General features: G+C 41.8%; 3 protein-coding genes across 5 annotated transcripts in view; 2 read left to right on the plus strand and 1 right to left on the minus strand.

The window, feature by feature from the left end:
- Nucleotides 1-165: 165 nt before the first annotated feature.
- On the plus strand, nt 166-9,366 carry LOC126541849 (uncharacterized). 2 transcript variants are annotated; one of them, XM_072286429.1, is made up of 8 exons: nt 166-336; nt 407-513; nt 3,837-4,033; nt 4,303-4,350; nt 4,441-4,516; nt 4,722-4,773; nt 5,435-5,501; nt 9,101-9,366. In XM_072286429.1, exons 3-8 carry the CDS (start codon nt 3,969-3,971, stop codon nt 9,240-9,242), a joined length of 450 nt encoding a protein of 149 aa, XP_072142530.1. In that variant the 5' UTR covers nt 166-336; nt 407-513; nt 3,837-3,968; the 3' UTR covers nt 9,243-9,366. The 2 variants fall into 2 exon arrangements, with proteins under 2 accessions (XP_072142530.1, XP_072142531.1); XM_072286430.1 differs by having other exon boundaries at nt 166-332.
- Nucleotides 9,367-11,748: 2,382 nt separating this feature from the next.
- LOC126541841 (elongation factor Tu-like) lies at nt 11,749-13,266 on the minus strand. The gene has a single exon (XM_050188785.2). It carries the CDS (start codon nt 13,264-13,266, stop codon nt 11,839-11,841), a length of 1,428 nt encoding a protein of 475 aa, XP_050044742.2. The 3' UTR covers nt 11,749-11,838.
- Nucleotides 13,267-13,355: 89 nt separating this feature from the next.
- LOC126541848 (serine/threonine-protein kinase ULK3-like) overlaps nt 13,356-20,061 on the plus strand; it is a 49,449-nt gene continuing 42,743 nt past the window's right edge. For both annotated transcript variants that reach the window (XM_050188794.3, XM_055076972.2), the window contains exons 1-5: nt 13,356-13,451; nt 13,534-13,674; nt 13,744-13,864; nt 13,947-14,051; nt 14,672-14,815. In XM_050188794.3, the coding sequence (XP_050044751.1) occupies nt 13,356-13,451; nt 13,534-13,674; nt 13,744-13,864; nt 13,947-14,051; nt 14,672-14,815 (607 nt within the window). The remainder of the gene's footprint in view (nt 13,452-13,533; nt 13,675-13,743; nt 13,865-13,946; nt 14,052-14,671; nt 14,816-20,061) is intronic.

A 20,061-nucleotide genomic window follows, 5' to 3' on the forward strand; every position in this document is an offset into this window, starting at 1 on the left:
CTTTCATTTCCCTTTACCTAATCATTTAATTTGTCTTCATTGTATACATTGACTACATATGGTAGTTAATAACGAAAATCGAGCAGTCGATTCCTTTTCTCATATTTCAAGTAAACATTATGTTGTTTTTTTTCTTTCAGTCAAGAACAACAAGAAAGTAAGCGCTAAGAAATGAAACCGAAACTAGAAACAAGGGTAGGTGATTGATCTAGTTGAACGTGTGTTCTAGTCAGTCTCGTCGGGGAAAGTTCGAACGTTCGAGCTCTTCCTGATCAAGTTGAATTTAGCTTCTTCGTGGCTTTGCCATTGTTACGCTGCACAAGACGTTATGAGTAGGTAAGTTTCCAGCACCTCATAAACCATTATATGTCTGTTAGTCACACATTCACAATATACCCTGATGCAGCTCCGGATCATCAAGCGATCAGATCAATGATGGGGTGCTTTCGTCTATTCACGACTACATAAAGACCTTGGAAGAGTTGATACTACGCCTCAAGATCGATCATGAAGGCAAGCAAGGTCCTTTTATATTCTGCATAAAATGGTGCTGTTCACCTAACACCGGTGTCACACGGCCGCTTTCGATCGTGATCGCTCCGGATCCGGTTCGAATTTCTAGACCGCGATCGGCTCCTTCCCGCATCTTGGCACACATGAGCCAATCGCGAAAGAGAAATTCGATCCCGATCGGGCTCCATCGCGATCGAAAGTGCGCCTTGTGACTCCAGTAACTAGGACAAGCAGTCTTCTTTTCGCCTCGCCTACGTGTCGTGAAATGCGTATGAGAGTGTTTTAGAGCAAACTACATAAAAACACCGGACAGGCCGCCATTGGAATATGAACCTGGCAACGTTTAACGCTAGAACGTTATCTAGTGAGGCGAGTCTAGCAGTGCTATTGGAGGAATTAGAGGGCAGTAAATGGGATATAATAGGGCTCAGTGACGTTAGGAGGCCAAAAGAAGCATATACAGTGCTAAAAAGCGGGCACGTCCTGTGCTACCATGGCTTAGCGGAGAGACGAGAACTAGGAGTCGGATTCGTGATTAATAAGAATATAGCTCGTAACATACAGGAATTCTATAGCATTAACAGGTGGCAGGTCTTGTGAAACTTAATAAGAGGTACAAAATGAAGGTTGTACGGGTTTACGCCCCTACATCCAGTAATGATGACCAGGAAGTCGAAAGCTTCTATGAAAACGTGGAATCGGCGATGGGTAGAGTGAAAACAAAATACACTATACTGATGGGCGACTTCAATGCCAAGGTAGGCAAGAAGCAGGCTGGAGACAAGGCAGTGTGGGAATATGGCATAGGCACTAGGAATAGCAGGGGAGAGTTATTAGTAGAGTTTGCGGAACAGAATAATATGCGGATAATGAATACCTTCTTCCGCAAGCGGGATAGCCGAAAGTGGACGTGGAGGAGCCCGAATGGCGAGACTAGAAATGAAATAGACTTTGTACTCTGCGCTGCAGTGACCATAGGATGGTAAGAACTCGAATTAGCCTAGACCTGAGGAGAGAACGGAAGAAACTGGTACATAAGAAGCCAATCAATGAGTTAGCGGTAAGAGGGAAACTAGAGGAATTCCGGATTGAGCTACAGATCAGGTATTCGGCTTTAACTCAAGAAGAGAACCTTAGTGTTGAAGCAATGAACGACAATCTTATGGGCATCATTAAGGAGCGTGCAATAGAAGTCGGTGGTAACTCCGTTAGACAGGATACCATTAAGGTATCGCAGGAGACGAAAAATCTGGTCAAGAAACGCCAATGTATGAAAGCCTCTAACCCTACAGCTAGAATATAATTGGCAGAACTTTCTAAGTTAATCAACAAGCGTAAGACAGCTGACATAAGGAAGTATAATATGGATAGAATTGAACAGGCTCTCAGGAACGGAGGAAGCCTAAAAGCAGTGAAAAAGAAACTAAGAATTGGCAAGAATCAGATGTATGCATTAAGAGACAAAGCCGGCAATATCATTACTAGTATGGATGAGATAGTTCAAGTGGCTGAGGAGTTCTATAGAGATTTATAAAGTACCAGTGGCACCCACGACAATAATGGAAGAGAGAATAGCCTAGAGGAATTCGAAATCCCACAGGTAACGCCAGAAGAAGTAAAGAAAGCCTTAGGAGCTATGCAAAGGGGGAAGGCAGCTGGGGAGGATCAGGTAACAGCAGATTTGTTGAAGGATGGTGGTCAGATTGTTCTAGAGAAACTGGCCACCCTGTATACGCAATGCCTCATAACCTCGAGCGTACCGAAATCTTGGAAGAACGCTAACATAATCCTAATCCATAAGAAAGGGGACGCCAAAGACTTGAAAAATTATAGACCGATCAGGTTACTGTCCGTTGCCTACAAAGTATTTACTAAGATAATCTCAAATAGAATCAGGAACACCTTAGACTTCTGTCAACCAAAGGACCAGGCAGGATTTTGTAAAGGCTACTCAACAATAGACCATATTCACACTATCAATCAGGTGATAGAGAAATGTGCGGAATATAACCAATCCTTATATATAGCTTTCATTGATTACGAGAAAGCGTTTGATTCTGTCGAAACTTCAGCAGTCATGGAGGCATTACGGAATCAGGGTGTAGACGAGCCGTATGTAAAAATACTGAAAGATATCTATTGCGGCTCCACAGCCACCGTAGTCCTCCATAAAGAAAGCAACAAAATCCCAATAAAGAAAGGCGTCAGGCAGGGAGATATGATCTCTTCAATGCTATTCACAGCGTGTTTACAGGAGGTATTCAGAGACCTGGATTGGGGATAAAGGTTAATGGAGAATACCTTAGTAACTTGCAATTCACTGATGATATTGCCTTGCTTAGTAACTCAGGGGACCAATTGCAATGCATGCTCACTGACCTGGAGAGGCAAAGCAGAAGAGTGGGTCTAAATATAAATCTGCAGAAAACTAAAGTAATGTTTAACAGTCTCGGAAGAGAACAGCAATTTACAATAGGTAGCGAGGCACTGGTAGTGGTAAGGGAATACATCTACTTAGGGCAGGTAGTGACGGCGGATCCGGATCATGAGACGGAAATAATCAGAAGAATAAGGATGGGCTGGGGTGCGTTTGGCAGTCATTCTCAGATCATGAACAGCAGGTTGCCATTATCCCTCAAGAGAAAAGTGTATAACAGCTGTGTCTTACCAGCGCTCTCCTACGGGGCAGAAACCTGGAGGCTTACAAAAAGGGTTCTACTTAAATTGAGGACGACGCAACAAGCTATGGAAAGAAGAATGATGGGTGTAACATTAAGGGATAAGAAAAGAGCAGATTGGGTGAGGGAACAAACGCGAGTTAATGGCATCTTAGTTGAAATCAAGAAAAAGAAATGGGCATGGGCAGGACATGTAATGAGGAGGGAAGATAACCGATGGTCATTAAGGGTTATGGACTAGATTCCAAGGGAAGGGAAGCGTAGCAGGGGGCGGCAGAAGGATAGGTGGGCGTATGAGATTAAGAAGTTTGCCGGGACAACATGGCCACAATTAGTACATGACCGGGGTTGTTGGAGAAGTATGGGAGAGGCCTTTGCCCTGCAATGGGCGTAACCAGGCTGCTGCTGCTGCTGATGATGATGATTTAAAAACACCAGCTTAGTGAAGTGCGCACATACATGTGCCTGTACTGAGGCAAGCAGGCTCCGGAGGAAGCGATGACGGGCAGTCAAACTGTGGCCAAGCCGACGAAAAATGACCACAAGTCTAAGCAAATGGTTCAGGGATTTGGGTTCACTGCAGAAAAGACAGATTTGCCTAGTATGCATGAAAGCACACTGAACAAGTGTTTTTGTCTTTTTCAGCGAGAAAATCGGCCTCGACGGGCGCACTCGAAAGGCAAGTAGAGGATTTCTCTCTCATGAAATCTGTATGGCAACCATGCTTACGATGTGAAGTCAAACTTTGTTGCTTACTCTTCTTTTGTTAGTGAGCACATGCTGCTTGAAGAGCATGTTGCCAACATCAACAGCTTCGCCTCAGAATCATCACTGCTGCCAAGGTAAGTCAACTGTTGAAGTATAAACACAAGCTTTCATCCATAATACTGATGTCAATTTCTTCAAAAACCTGTTATCTCATTCTATACAGAATTAAAGAAAAGTGAATTTCACTCACAGGCTTTCAAGTAAAGTTAAATCTTTAAATCTGCTTTGTTGTATATGTCTAGTTCGAAGGAATGAGAGTAAAGGCCAATTTTCTTTCAGACATGAACCATTTTGAACCCATTGTTATTTGAACTGCCGAGCTGCTCTTGCTTTCTTCTTTCAGCTTACAACTAGCTCATGAACAGGTGAATCTGTTGCTTGGTGTGGACAGGTATGTTGTGTTTGATCAGCACTTCAGAATCTTGATTCGTTATGGGAAATAGTGTGGGCCACCCTTTTCATGCAAGTGTTTCATTCTTAGAAGCCTTAGCAGCGAAGTCATGGCCATCTGTGCTGAAAATCAGCGAATATGCAAAGAAGTCATGGAGAAACAGCAGGCATGTGCATCTTCCGCTTCTACACATATTCAAATGAAATGCCAGTTCACTACCCAACATTATGTGTTTTTTATTTATTTCTGTAATTCTTGGTACACATTCATGTACACTAGAACCAAATGGTGCAGAGATGCCTGCAATATAAAAAGTTTGGTACCTTATGTAAATCGCATGTAACAAGTGTATGCTTACATTGGCATCTCAGGAGCTCGACAAGGCCAATGCAACAATAAGGAAACTGAAGACTGCTTACCATGGTAAGTGTTCATGTTCTATATTACATTTATATGAAATGTGCAAATTTAGGTACAGAAAATTTGGCTACAAAACTATGGTAATTACACCACAATTCTTGCTTAATATGCACAATGTTGGTTGAGTCTATCGAACGTAGGAACAATTTCTGTGACAGTGTGTGTGTCATGTACTTGGTCACTTTTATGAAAGTTACTATTGGTTTGCTGGAAGAAGGTGTGGTTCTGGGATGATGCTCTCGGGCGATTACTTTGGAGGATAGTTTCACTTTCACAAGATTTCGTGTGACTAGTGCGGGACACATCAGTGTCAATGAAGGACAGTGTTACTGGCACGGTGCTGAGAACTCTTTCTTTGCACAGCGCTAAAAACATTGTTGCCTGTAAATGCAGGCACGTCTGGGGCTAGTCATATGAAATACTATGGATGTGGAACCTTCCCCTAAAGTAATTGCTGAGGATACCATCGCTGGTTTGTAGCTTGTTTGATGCATGGTCCCGATGTTCATAATGCACATTTACAAATAATAATAATAATACCCATCTTTACTATAACTAAATTGATTTTGGAATGTCTGCTTGTGTGATTGTTTTAACCTGTACTGTGCACTTAGCATTAAATTTTGACATTGTGATGAGAGTGATATTACAACAATTATTTCAGGTTGTATTGGTGAAAAGATTTCATCCGAGGAAATGCAGGATCAAGGAGGCAAGCATTCCTTGAAAGAGTAAGCTGGTGCGCTGCAATGAACGCAGCCGGAATTTCATTGAAGCAAACTGAAACGTACAGCTCAGAACTTGTTTAATGTAGTACTGACACAAAATTTCTTTCACTTTTTCTATGCTTATTAGGTAGCTACCAACTCTCTAACCATGGTACGAGGCCTGAATTCCTTGAATACGCAGAAAATCATTAATTATACTATTTTTAATGAGATAAATACAGGACATGCACCAAATGAAGTGTTGCTGTGTGTATGTTGACTAGAACTGCCAGCATGTCACAAAAATCAAGGATTGGGGTCACATGATATCTCTGATGTATAGGTTGGCGCAGTAGTCAAAGCACACAATAATAATCTTGCCAAAAGCTTTAGAAGGCGGGATAACTGGGGAGATAATGTGAAAAGAGTGCTTGCATTCTCAGAAAAATTACAGCTGAAATTCAAGCTTATTATCCTGTGTCGAATGAAGCAAACTGCAAAAATTGTGAAATGAAAGAGTAAAGAATGGCTGATGTGGTTCATGTCCAGCCTTTGATGACATCATGACTGCATGGCTTACGACCACTATGCCAGATTGAATGATGCGTGTATCAACAGTTTGTGATTACGGCAAGAAGCTGCGCTCCATTTGGTGTCCGTTTTGAATTCGTCACATTAACAAGACATGATTAACGTTTTTTTGCACTTTTGAGGACTTCTGGAACCATACGAGTTGGCAGCTATCTAATAAATAAATAAAAATTATATATTGCACTATTTGGTTTCTGAACAAAACTTAGTTACCAGTGAAGCTGCAGCCCCTAAGTGCCATGAAAACAATGGAAGAAGTCACAAATAGGTTTGCTAGTAATATGCGATTGAAATGTGCATTAACCATGGAAAAAGAGCACATTTTGAGAGCGTGGGCGAGAAGACAAAAATATTTAGCTGCATAAAAATAAATATTATAAAGAAAATATTTAGTTGAATAAATATGACACAGAATCATGACTGACCACACCATCTAAACTTTCTGACACCACAAAGCTCTCGCGCAACAGCATGTGAGTCTCAAGGCTAGTTGGTGTTCAGTGACGAATGCTCCAATCCAAGTACAAGAACAGCGAAAGAACTGAAGTCAGCTACTCATTTCAAAAAGCAGAAAGAGCCAAAGAAACTCAGTCAGTTTATTACAGGAATTATTCAGCTTGAAGGCGTTTATTTCTTGCAGTGAAGATATTTAGGCAGTGTTTGTTGTTTCATTGCATAATTCCGCTGAGAACATAGTTGGGAACTGGCACATCTGCAGGGGTAGCACACAAGGCTATATGTATGCACTAATTTGGCATGTGTGTGCATGTTGGATAATGATGCAGTTTCCCTCTGCCATAGACCTCCAGGAAAACCATTTCCGTGGTAAAAGGCCAGATACAATTCAATTTGTGTCATTACCCCTTAAATAACCACTCAATAGCAACACTAAATAAGTTCATAACGGCAAACTATCTTGAAAATCTATTTCTTTTCATTTGGCAGAAAAATTTGCACTGCTAGGCACCAGTCGTGGCCTCAGTTCCCGTCTTCGGAAGCAGCATTGCCGATGGAGACAAAATGAAAGGCGCTTGTGTATCGTGCCTTGGATGCATGTTAAACAACCCCGGGTGTCCATAATTAATCTCGAATCCTCCACTACGACGCCCCTCATATTTGATGTAGATTTGGTGCACATTTGGTGCATATTTTGAATTTGTCACACTAAAAGAGAATAATTAATAATTTATTGTGTGTTCGAGGAATTGAGCTCTTATACCAACATTTTCCTTTTTATTATTTTTTTATTTGTTGTTGTTGTTGAAAGTCAGCGCTGTGTCTGTGTACTTTGTGTGCCTCCTTTGTACAAACTCTGTCGGTTCCCGCACTGTAGCCTTCTACTGTGTTCAATCAACAAGCCCAACTAGTTACTTTGCATTTGGGGGCTTTAGATATGCTGATTAAGTGCAATTCTTTCTGTGTGTAAGATTTTTCTATAATAATCGTTTTTTTTTTTTCAGTTGAGACCAAATTCCTTAAAATAAATGTGCCATACTCGTTGGTGTTTTTCCATTTTAGACAAGAATGCTGAACCCAATAAACTGCCTGTTTTAAGTGATCCAATTTTCTTGAAGACAGATCAGTGGAGATATTCTTTTTTATATTATTATTATTATTATTATTATTATTATTATTATTATTATTATATTGGGGGGGACATATTATTAGCAATTGCAGGAACTAGTAAACATGTCATAGTTACTAAAAAATGAATTAATTTTTTAGTATTTATTAATTAAATGATCAATTACTTCAGGGCAGACATTGTAAATGTGGAATGGAGACTTGTTAGTGTTAAAGGCATGTCCATTTAGTAGAATTTGGGATTCTAAGGCTAGCATCAGTTTTTGGAAGTTGATCCTCAAAATCAGAGGCAGAATAACTTCGTGTTTCAGTTAGTTTTGGCCCACAGTGCATGAGGAATACTTTCTCGGAAAACAATATGTGGAATGTCAGTGCATTTCTCTACAACTTTACAGATGGATGTCTCAAAAAAGGTGCTATCGTCAGCATGTTTTCTAATTGGGAATGTGTTGAGCAATGACAATCTTCAGTTCCACAATTTCTACAAGCACACCAAATTAAAATTATTTAGTGAGCATTACACATTTCATAAGGCATGTTGTCAAAATTTGCCAATTTACTTTACGTTTTTCAAGCATTTACTTACGTCTTCCACCATTAATGATGTGTTGCCAAAAAAGCACTCCGCATATCATCTCCACATCATTGCCTTTGATAAAATTGGATAATTCTTATTAAAGAAGGAGGTATATAAAACTTAATGCAGCTGTTTTAATGGTGTGCAAGCCTTTGCCAAAACAGACTGAAGAAATGAAATAAACCCCCATTTCATCAACATTTTACTTAAAAATTCTGTCTTGGTCAAAACACATTGGCCGCTCTGGCTGCTGGTGTAAATAGATTGTTGGCATAGACATTAATATAATCACTCTTTGTTGACATTTTGTCTAAGCTGTACATCCTAGGTATTTGAATATAATAAACACAATTGCTTGATTTCTGGACACATCATTAACCTACAAAAAATGATTTATCACCATCATATTCAACTGAAGTCCAATGCAGAACAAAGGCCTCTCCCAGAGATGCTCAATTACATTATGCTATGTCTGTCAAGCCTTGCCTGTGGCTTCAATTTCCAAATCTAATCCCTCTGTCAAGTTCTCTGCTACCCTAGAATGCCTTTCTCTTCTTTTTTGCACCCATTCTATTGCTTCAATACTAGACCACTGGTTATCATTCTATACATTAAATCACCTGCCAAACCCACTTCACTTTAATCTTAGCCAGAATATCAGTTACAAGTGTTTGCTCTTTTATCCATATGCCATCTTTATACCATCTCTTGATGTTATGTCTATCATCTTCGATTCTATCTTTTGTTGCTTTGGGCAATACATCCGGAATTATTTGCATCATTACAATCGGGAAGTGCTGAAATCGTGAACCATGAAACCACCATTCCTGTGATGGCTTTTAAAACCTGTCTTTCTTTTTTTTCCTCCTAGGCAAAGAAAGCTACAAGAAGAGCAATATAAGCTGAAAGTTTTGAACAACATCTTGTTGCAGGTGCTAACCTCGTCTGGAATTAACTGGGCACAAAACGAACACGTCACTAAGCTACTTGACGAGATTTCACAATTCGTGTAGACATTTTCATGTTGTCAAAGTGTATAGCGCTTTTACTGAAAGAAGACAAGTGGCCAGATGTTCATACTTCGTCAGATTTTAAAATTTTATATTGTCATGAATAAAGTTTTACCGAGATTGCTTAGTTTCGTTGTGTTCACAGTTTTGATGACTAAAAAACAGATGTTTTTGGTATTTGCAAGAAATATCTTCACAAGAATCTTTCTTTTTATTGCCTTGTGAAGTGCAGAAGTTCTCTCACTAGGCAAATGCTGAAGCAATCTGTGTAAACACTGTTTTAATTAACATATGACGCAAATTTCTAGACTGCTGAGAGCAAATCTACAATTCAGGTGCACAATATATTTAGAAAAATTAATTTTATTTAATTTGATGCTTAAAGGTTACAGAAACAGATATCGCAAGTGGTATGTTAACTATGTTACATAGAATGTCAAAAGCAGTAAAAGTGACATTTAACGAGGAACTTAACAAGGTAGCACTATGTGGTGAAGAAATTTTTTAAAGCTCATGCAGGGTGATTCCACAAGAGATTGAACATGCATAAATGTCATGAAATCCATGACATATCATATAATCCATGTCGGATCATGCATGCATTTCATTCATATTCTGATATATATAGAATTAAGGAAACGACCATGATGGCATCATTGTCATTCATACCATTTGTGTCACAACATACATGCCATGACAAATATGTCATATCATTGATGTCATGACATGCCATTTATGTAGTATGCATGCCTAATCCGATATATATCCAGTTGAAGAAACAACCATGGCAGCATCACAACATAGCTAGCTAGCTAACCAGGCAGGCGGGCAGGGCAGGCAGGCAGGCATAGATTGCTAGACTGACTCACAGATAGATACGTATATAGACAAACTCAAAACGCCTGAAGTTTACAAAGAATGCATTTGATGTAGGATACTGCACATTTATTTCAAAGAACAAGCAGAACTGTTTTGTTGTGTAGAAATGTTAAAAAATATTGCATTCATATTGCAATTTTACTGTGGCCTTAGTTTCCTCACATTTCTTTTATTTTCCTTGGAGGAATTCCGTGTCACATTCACCATTCAGCCTATGTAAATAACAAATTAAAGGAGCACTGGTACACTTCTTTAACACAATAATTCAATGTTGACAACGTGCAGACAATGCCGCCATAAACATGCAAATAATTTTTTTATTTCACTGCATGCAACATAGAGGCTGCAATCCTGCTTAAGAGATCACTAGCTTACCTGCAGCTTTCTAGGAACTTCAATTATGTCCTGCCTATAACATCATAGATTCATGCTACAGCCCATAAACACTAGCCAATGTGCATAAGATGCCAACAAACACCGACACCAAGGACAACATAGGGGAAATTACTTGTGCTTAATAAATGAAATAAACGATAAATTAATGGAAATTAAAGTAGATGAAAAAACAATTTGCCATGGGTAGGAACTGAACCCACAACCTTCAACGAAATGCGAAGGTTGTGGGTTCGGTTCCCACCTGTGGCAAGTTGCTTTTTCATCCGCTTTCATTTCCATTAATTTATCGTTTATTTCATTTATTGAGCACAAGTAATTTCCCCTATGTTGTCCTTGGTGTCAGTGTTTGTTGGCTTCTTATGATACGACTAATAAAAATCGGGCCCCTCGGTTAACCCCCTTTCTTCTCGTTTAGCCACTGCGCAGTCATTCATGGCCATGAGTCGCTCTCAAATAAAAGCTTGTACATGCATACTAGCAAGTGGGAAAGCAGCAGTTGTTAATGCCACTCATCCTGTTGCCATTCTTATTGTCTTTGTCCAATACCTTTGTCAGATGTTAACCTTAATTAAACTGCAGAGAAAAGAAAAGGAGTACACGGCATTGCTATCAGGAACCGCTCCAGCTGAGAGGAAATGTGTTGAGGAGGAACCTGTAAAGCAAACATTGCACTCTCTTATTTTCAATACTATTAGGTCCGTTTCACAACGTTTTGCGATGATATAGCCAGTGAAAGGCATTCTGCTCACTCTGGTGTGTTCTTAGCTTTGATTAAGGATGTTGCAAGACTCTCTTAACTGTACGATTTCACACTGAATAGCTCTGTAGCATGGCACTTGCCTGGTCTTGGGACACAAGATGCTTTCTGCTCATGGCATGCTCCAAGCATTTTTCAAGTTAAGTGTGCCACATGTCCTGCATCTCTGACATAACGTTGTCTTCCTGCCACTTTAGACACCCATTTTAAAATGTCATGCTTGCAAAACTCTAATTCAGCAAACTGAAGTAGCTTTCTCTTATACCTGTAGATTCCCAACATGTGCAAAAGCAATGAAGAGCATTCAGTAATGTAATAATGCTATGGAAGGCCATGATATTTTACTTCTTTGCGTTAACTTTAGATCAGTAAATAAAATTCATTTTTGTGTTTTTCAGGTCCTTGTGTTACAATATTCTGTGCCATAATCAGCAGTAACCATAAACATTGAATTAATGAATGATAATGCAACCAATGGACCATGGATGAGATAGGTAATTTATATACAATTTCCAATATTCAAGACCACTTTCTAACGTTAACAACGGTGATGCTAGTTTAAACACTTCACGAAGACTTCTGCGATTCTATGTCACTCAGGTCTATCTTTCCAACCTGAGCTGTAGTGGCTATAACGTTTGGAAGAATCTTGCTTATGATTCCAGTTGCAACAGTTCGCTTCTCCTCACGGATTGAAAAGTTCTGTCCTGCAACCATAAGCATCTTTTTTGGTAGCGTCAGCTCTACTTCGGCAAAGTCTCCCGGCATGAGCATACTATCTCCAGCCACATCCACACGGCAAGGCATTGTCCAGGTACCACAGTACATAGGCATGATATACTTTTTTGATATGGGCTTCGACCTGCCACCTTCTTCCTTGGTAAGCAGATAGAGCTGTGCTGCAAAGCGGTTTCCCAAGGATGCTGTTCCTAAGGCAACCAAAGTCATTCCACGTTGAATGTCTTGCGTCTTGACCCCGCGGAGAAGGCAACCTACGTGGTCGCCTGCTTGGCAGACATCAATGGGCTTGTTGAAACGCTGTATTTCTGTGACCACTGTGTGCAGCGTCTCGTCGTAGCCAACAATTTCTACTTGCTGGCCCTTTCGCATAGTTCCCCTCAACACTGTTCCTACAACAACAGTGCCTCTTCCCCGCACGTTAATCGCATTCTCGAGCGGCAAGAGCAGAGGGCCCGTGACGTCGCGTGTGGGCGGTATGAAGTAACTATCCATTTCGGAAAGGAGCTTGCGCACGGACGGAAGCCCGTACTCAGATTCGTCGCCTTCCATGGCCCTCAGGGCTGATCCCCACACCACGGGCGACGAGTTTGAGTTCTCGAATTTGTACTCTTCAAGCAAGTCGCGGAGCTCGAGTTCCACAAGCTCGAGTACGTCCCTGTCCACAACATCCGCTTTATTGACAAATCCTACGATCTTTCTCACGCCTAGCTGCTTGCATACGAAGAGATGCTCTCGTGTCTGCGGCATGCAGCCATCGTCGGCAGCAACTACAAGGACGGCGCCATCCATTTGGCTCGTGCCGCAGATCATGTTTTTGATGAAATCAGCGTGCCCTGGACAGTCTGTGTGAGCGTAATGGTGGGCGCTAGTGCTGTACTGTATGTGCGTCGCATTGATTGTGATCCCTCGCAACTTCTCCTCCGGCGCACGATCAATTTCGTCGTACTTAATGAAGGAGGCGAGTCCTTCAGCAGAGAGGGCACGGGTGATCGCCGAAGTAAGCGTTGTTTTACCATGGTCGATATGACCTATCGTCCCTACGTTGATATAAGGCCTTTTGTCCGTGCTTGGTCGCACAACTGCTGCAGATGGCTTTAGCACTTTGACCGCATAGTGTCGGCCAAACGCAGTACTGAAGCACCATGAGGGGCGGCGCCGTGACCTCAGTGACACCAAACAAGTATCTCGAAGCACACACAACCGTAAACTCCGCGGCATGCACATGGGCAACGCCATGTTTCTGTAGGAAAGCATCTGAGAATGGGGCGGCCGCTGTTTCGTAGAAGTACGGTGGTGCGGCTACATACCTCATTGTTTTTTCAACACAACCGAGTTTCGGTCTCATGGCTCAGCTGTACGAGCACAAGCTTCCCGAATATATTTTTACCGAGAAACTTGGACAAGGAACGTATGCGACTGTTTTCAAAGCGTACCACAAGGTAATATTCTCATGTTTCAAACGCTATATTTGCTTGAAATGTGTTTTTGCTCTTCATGTCGTCCTGAACTTTCATGTTTCAGACAGGTGCACGGCGAGTCGTTGCTATAAAATGCATCTCCAAAAACTCTCTTACCAAGACAGCAACCGAGAATTTGCTTACGGAAATAGCAATATTAAAGAGGATAAAGAACGAGCACATTGTGGAACTCATAGACTTCCAGGTAACAACATATCTGGCGCGGTCTTCAGATGGATGGCGATGTTAAAGGTGCGTTTTGTTCTATCTGCAGTGGAACCAGCAGTTTATTTACCTTATTATGGAGTATTGCGCCGGCGGCGATTTGCATCGCTTTATACGAGCCAACAAACGACTTCGAGAGTCTGTTGTTCGCAAGTTTCTTCAGCAGCTCGGTGAGCGGTAGATACTGTACAGGCTGCTTATGATCTACTGTAATGGTGTTTTACCAATAAATGCCTTGGCCTTACTTTGCAGCAAAGGCTTTGCGGGTTCTCCATCAACACAATATTGCCCACATGGACCTAAAACCGCAGAATATCCTTCTCTCTTCTGTTCGAAATCCTTCACTGAAGCTCGCAGGTATGTGCCTTCCATAATCGACATATATGCATAAACGTGACGAGGCCTTCGCCGATGCGTATATTTATATATTATAGTAAATTAAACATGGTGTAAGGTAAACGAAGGAAGCATGAGAATCTGACCTGCTTATATTTCTTCAAAATGCCGATCAAAACGACTTGTACTGACTACTGTGTGAGGCACAACACGTAAATGCAACAACGTAAATGCATTTGTGTATCTCGTTGTGGCCACGGCGGCCGCATTTCGATAAGGGCGAAATGCAAAAAAAAAAAAAAAAAAAAAAAAACATACACACACACACACACGCGCGCGCTTACGTACTTAAAATTTAGGTGTACCTTAAAGGTGTACCTTAGATGTACCTTAAATTATTCCAGAGTCCCTCACATGCCTCATAATCAAATCTTGGTTTTGGCACGTAACCCCCCCCCCCCCCTGTGTGTGTGTATATATATATATATATATATATATATATGTGTGTGTGTGTGTGTGTGTGTGTGTGTGTGTGTGTGTGTGTGTGTGTGTGCGTGTGTGTGTGTGTGTGTGTGCGTGTGTGTGTGTGTGTGCGTGCGTGCGTGCGTGTGTGTGTGTATCGTTGTGTTCTTTCTGTGCAGATTTTGGGTTTGCACAGTACTTGCGATCAGGTGACCTGGCCAGCTCTCTTAGAGGATCACCATTATATATGGCTCCAGAAATGCTGCTCAGTGACCAATATGGCAACAAAGTGGACTTGTGGTCTGTCGGCATCATCATGTACGGTATGTTGATGGCATATAATCATTGAATAGTGTATTGGTTACATAGCAAGGCATTATAGGTGCAAAAATGGCACGAGACTGATTTTCTGTTACTTAAAAAGCAGTTTCAGTTTAGCTTCTAAAAAAGCCTCATGTGTCACCGCTTTTCTAAAAAGCAGTGCTTCATGTTTACGCACGTGACTACTGCTCCATAGGCACTAATCTTGGCTCAAACATTCTTCTTTCCGTAGCCGAGACACCAAAGTACTGCATTAAATGCACCTTTATTGCTGCAGAACTCTCTCTTCATCAGTCACAGCGAATTCTTTCTTATTGCAGTTGTCGGCAAAGCGAATTGGAAACACCTTTGAAACACGAATTCAGTGTGTGAACTAGAATTTGTGCAGAGTCTGATGCTTTGAGAGTAGTGAGTATCTTTTTTAATAGAGTTGATGGACTCAATGAATCCTTTAAAGATATTTTTACCACTACAGTAAATATGCATTTAGAGCATTGATTTGATTTTCCAACAATTGTGAAAAAAAACAGTTGTGTCACAATTGGCTTGCTGGGAGTGTCCACATGATGTCATGGACAGAAGGGCAGAGTCATATCCACATGTTCTATATTGCCACAATGTGCAAATGGATCGGGATGCGCCTACCTTTACTCAGTGTTTTGCACTGTTACATTAGTGCATAAGAGCTGTGGTTAACACCGGGCTATGATTTCCTTGTATGGGTTAAAAATGGAATCTGATGATAAAATGCTGAAATTATAGTAAGGCATTATGTTTATTTTGTACTATTTTTATTGTACAGAACTGTAGTAATCCTACTGGACCTTTACACTTAAAAAGCAAAGCATTGTACAGGTGTTTCACATAACTTAAACCAAACTTTAAAAGTAAGGTTGGCAAACCTCATACATAGGTGACGAACAACATATTCGTAGTTGTGTTAAGTGGACTATTTTCTGAAGTGCAATTAGTTGGCTAATGAGTTACATTTAATTATGCAATATATAAATATAAATTTTAGGCTATGAGTCTTATTTGAGGAGTTGTAGGAGCCTGAGAAATACCTACTGAAGTTGTTTCCATAATGTTATCCTTTACATGGTTTTTTCGGGCTTTGAAGTAGCCTGCCAAATATGAAAAAGATTATGCCACTGTGCGCTTGCACATATAGACTTCAGTACTGTTGATCTTGTTTCTAAAGAACGAAGCCCATATATCTGTTGAAAGCTGACAAGTGCATTTGCTTCCATGTTCATTGCCGGCCTATTGCTTATCATTTAACATCATGGTGGATTTTGATAATCACAAAAAAGGTGCTGACATATGCCAGATGCTCTGGCCAATTGCTTTTTTTGTGCGTGTTGGGTGGACACATGATACGGAATGCTGTAAGCCAGTTGTGCAAGTGTGCTCTAATGTCTTTTTCTTTATTATTGCAATAGCAATTATATGGGCACTCCAAGCAATTTGTAAAATTTTTGCCATTGTGGCCCTCAAGTTCTGTATATAACTAGGGGGTGCAGTGATGGCGTGGAGGTACAGCATATGCCTCGCATACGAGAGGACCGTGGTTCGAATCCCAGTGCCGCTCAATTTTTCCACCGGATTAAAGAAAAACAATCCACGTGTTGATAAAATTGCATAAACAGGCCTGGAGTGCGGCCTGATCCCAGTGACCATAACTGGTAATGCACTCCCTCACCAGAGCAGGATTGGCCACCCTGGTTCAGTACTTGGCCACAACCTCCTATATGAAGACAACAATCAAACCCCGGCCCTCAGTAACCAGCGGCTGCGAAGCAACTGACCACGACGGTGGTCAGACCTGTGACGCAGCAGAGGGTGCTAAGAATCTCTGGATCCAGACAGGCCGCCATTGGAATCTGAACCTGGCAACGTTTAATGCTAGAACTTTACCCATCGCCGATTCCAAGTCTCCATAGAAGCTTTCGACTTCCTGGTCATCATGACTGGATGTAGGTGCGTAGACCTGTACAACCTTCAATTTGTACCTCTTATTAAGTTTCACTTGATAGAATCGGCGATGGGTAAAGTCAAAACAAAATACACTACACTGATGGGCAACTTCAATGCCAGTGTAGGCAAGAAGCAGGCTGGAGACATATCAGTAGGGGAATTTGGCGTAGGTTCTAGGAATAGCAGGGGAGAGTACTTAGTAGAGTTTGCGGAACAGAATAATATGTGGATAATGAATACCTTCTTCCGCAAGCGGGATACCCGAAAGTGAACGTGAAGGAGCCCGAATGGCGAGACTAGAAATGAAATAGACTTTATACTCTGCGCTAACCCTGGCATCATACAAGATGTGGACGTGCTCGGCAAGGTGCGCTGCAGTGACCATAGGATGGTAAGAACTCGAATTAGCCTAGACCTGAGGAGAGAACGGAAGAAACTGGTACATAAGAAGCCGATCAATGGGTTAGCAGTAAGAAGGAAAATAGAAGAATTCCAGATCAAGCTACAGAACAGGTATTCGGCTTTAACTCAAAAAGAGGACCTTAGTGTTGAAGCAATGAACGACAATGTTGTGGGCATCATTAAGGAGCGTGCAATAGAAGTTGGTAGTAACTTCGTTAGACAGGATACCAGTAAGCTATCGCAGGAGACAAAATATCTGATCAAGAAACACCAATGTATGAAAGCCTCTAACCCTACAGCTAGAATAGAATTGGCAGAACTTTCCAAGTTAATCAACAAGCGTAACATAGCTGACATAAGGAAGTATAATATGGATAGAATTGAGCATGCTCTCACGAACGGAGGAAGCCTAAAAGCAGGGAAGAAACTAGGCATAGGCAAGAACCAGATGTATGCGTTAAGAGACAAAGCCGGCAATGTCATTACTAATATGGATGAGATAGTTCAAGTGGCTGGGAGTTCTATAGAAACTTATACAGTACCAGTGGCACCCACGACCATAATGGAAGAGAGTATAGTCTAGACCTATTCGACATCCCACAAGTAACGCCGGAAGAAGTAAAGAAAGCCTTAGAAGATATGCAAAGAGGAAAAGCAGCTGGGCAGTATCAGGTAACAGCAGATTTGTTGAAGGATGGTAGGCAGATTGTTCTAGAAAAACTGGCCATACACAATGGCTCATGACCTCGAGCGTACCGAAATCTTGGAAGAACGCTAACATAATCCTAATCCATAAGAAAGGTTACACCAAAGACTTGAAAAATTATAGACCGATCAGCTTACTGTCCGTTGCCTACAAACTATTTACTAAGGTAATTGCAAATAGAATCAGGAACACCTTAGACTTCTGTCAAGCAAAGGACCAGGCAGGATTCCGTAAAGGCTGCTCAACAATAGACCATATTCACACTATCAATCAGGTGATAGAGGAATGTGCAGAATATAACCAACCCTTATATATAGCTTTCATTGTTTACGAGAAAGCTTTTGATTCTGTCGAAACCTCAGCAGTCATGGAGGCATTACAGAATCAGGGTGTAGGCGAGCCGTATGTAAGAATATTGAAAGATATATCCACAGCCACCGTAGTCCTACATAGAGAAAGCAACAAAATCCTAATAAAGAAAGGCATCAGGCAGGGAGATACAATCTCTCCAATGCTATTCACAGTATATTTTCAGGAGGTATTCAGAGACGAGGTTTGGGAAGAATTGGAGATAGGAGTTAATGGAGAATACCTTAGTAACTTGCTATTCGCTGATGATATTGCCTTGCTTAGTAACTCAGGGGACCAATTGCAGTGCATGCTCACTGACCTGAATAGGCAAAGCAGAAGGGGGGGTCTAAAAATTAATCTGCAGAAAACTAAAGTAATGTTTAACAGTCTCGGAAGAGAACAGCAGTTTACGATAGGTAGCGAGGCACTGGAAGTGGTAAGGGAATACATCTACTTAGGGAAGGTAGTGACCGCAGACCTGATCATGAGACTGAAATAATCAGAAGAATTAGAATGGGCTGGGGTGCATTTGGCAAACATTCTCAGATCATGAACAGCAGGTTGCCATTATCCCTCTATAGAAAAGTGTATAACAGCTGTGTCTTACCAGCACTCGCCGACGGGGCAGAAACCTGGAGGCTTACGAAAAGGGTTCTACTTAAATTGAGGACAATGCAACGAGCTATGTAAAGAACAATGATGGGCCTGACATTAAGGGATAAGAAGAGAGCAGATTGGGTGAAGGAACAAACGATAGTTAATGACATCTTAGTTGAAACAAAAAAAAATGGCTGTGGCTTAGCTAAGGTTAAGCCCAGGATGCGAAGCATACTAGCCTTTATTTTAGTTGTTGAACCACTGTTTAGCCTGGTGAACTGCTGTTGCTTGGCTATATTTGGTTCGGCTAGTAGAAGAAACAACTCATGCATTACTCTGCTTCGCCTTCAAGAGTGGAACGCGACAGCGTTCCCGTCGACCCGCCAAGGGGTGTAAGACAATGGGCTACGGCGCAGCGACTACGCGCCCCGCATTGGACGCGGTGAGCGTCGAGCAACGCAGCGTTCGGCGCGGCAACGAAATGTGCGCCTGAGCAAGCGACGCATGCCTGAGCCTTAGAAACAGCTCGTTTCTAAGGCAACACCGCATTCACTAGAGGTGCTTTTGTACCGCTTCGAACCATCGTACTCGTGGCTCAGTGGTAGCGTCTCCGTCTCACACTCCGGAGACCCTGGTTCGATTCCCACCCAGCCCATCTTGCAAGAGTTGAGCCAAAGCCACCTAGAAAAAGCGCAGCTGCTTATATACCGCCGCGACGCCGCGAGCGACGGCGCGAGTTGGAGCCCCGTTTCTCTTCTGTCGTGACGTCACGGTGTCACGTGGTATTGAAGGCGACACCGCCGCGCCTGAGGAGCTGGGTTGAGCTCTAGTAATATGCTTCGCATAAAAAAGATTAATGGGCAGGGCATGTAATGAGGAGGGAAGATAACCGATGGTCATTGAGGGTTACGGACTGGATTCCAGGGGTAGGGAAGCGTAGCAGGGGGTGGCAGAAAGTTAGGTGGACGGATGAGATGAAGTTTGCAGGGACGTGGCCACAATTAGCACATGACCAGGGTAGTTGGGGAAGTATGGAAGAGGTATTTGCTCTGCAGTGGACATAGCCAGGTTGATGATGCTATATGCCATGCTATATGACATGTGATGTCTGCAGGTTATATTGCCACACCATTCTATCACTAAAGCTGCTCATACCAAGTCTTACATTCTTGACAGAATTATTCCTGAAGATGTTGAGAATGGCAGTCTACAAAT

The sequence above is a fragment of the Dermacentor andersoni genome, chromosome 2, assembly GCF_023375885.2.
Source record: "Dermacentor andersoni chromosome 2, qqDerAnde1_hic_scaffold, whole genome shotgun sequence".
In the NCBI taxonomy this organism is placed as follows: Eukaryota; Metazoa; Arthropoda; class Arachnida; order Ixodida; family Ixodidae; genus Dermacentor; species Dermacentor andersoni.

Coding starts and splice junctions, on each gene's coding strand:
- LOC126541849 (XM_072286429.1), top strand. CDS start 3,969: ATGCTGCTTGAAGAGCATGTTGCCAACATCAACAGCTTCGCCTCAGAA. Junction 4,034..4,302: donor GAATCATCACTGCTGCCAAG/GTAAGTCAACTG, acceptor TTCTTCTTTCAG/CTTACAACTAGCTCATGAAC. Junction 5,502..9,100: donor GGCAAGCATTCCTTGAAAGA/GTAAGCTGGTGC, acceptor TTTTCCTCCTAG/GCAAAGAAAGCTACAAGAAG.
- LOC126541841 (XM_050188785.2), bottom strand. CDS start 13,266: ATGCTTTCCTACAGAAACATGGCGTTGCCCATGTGCATGCCGCGGAGT.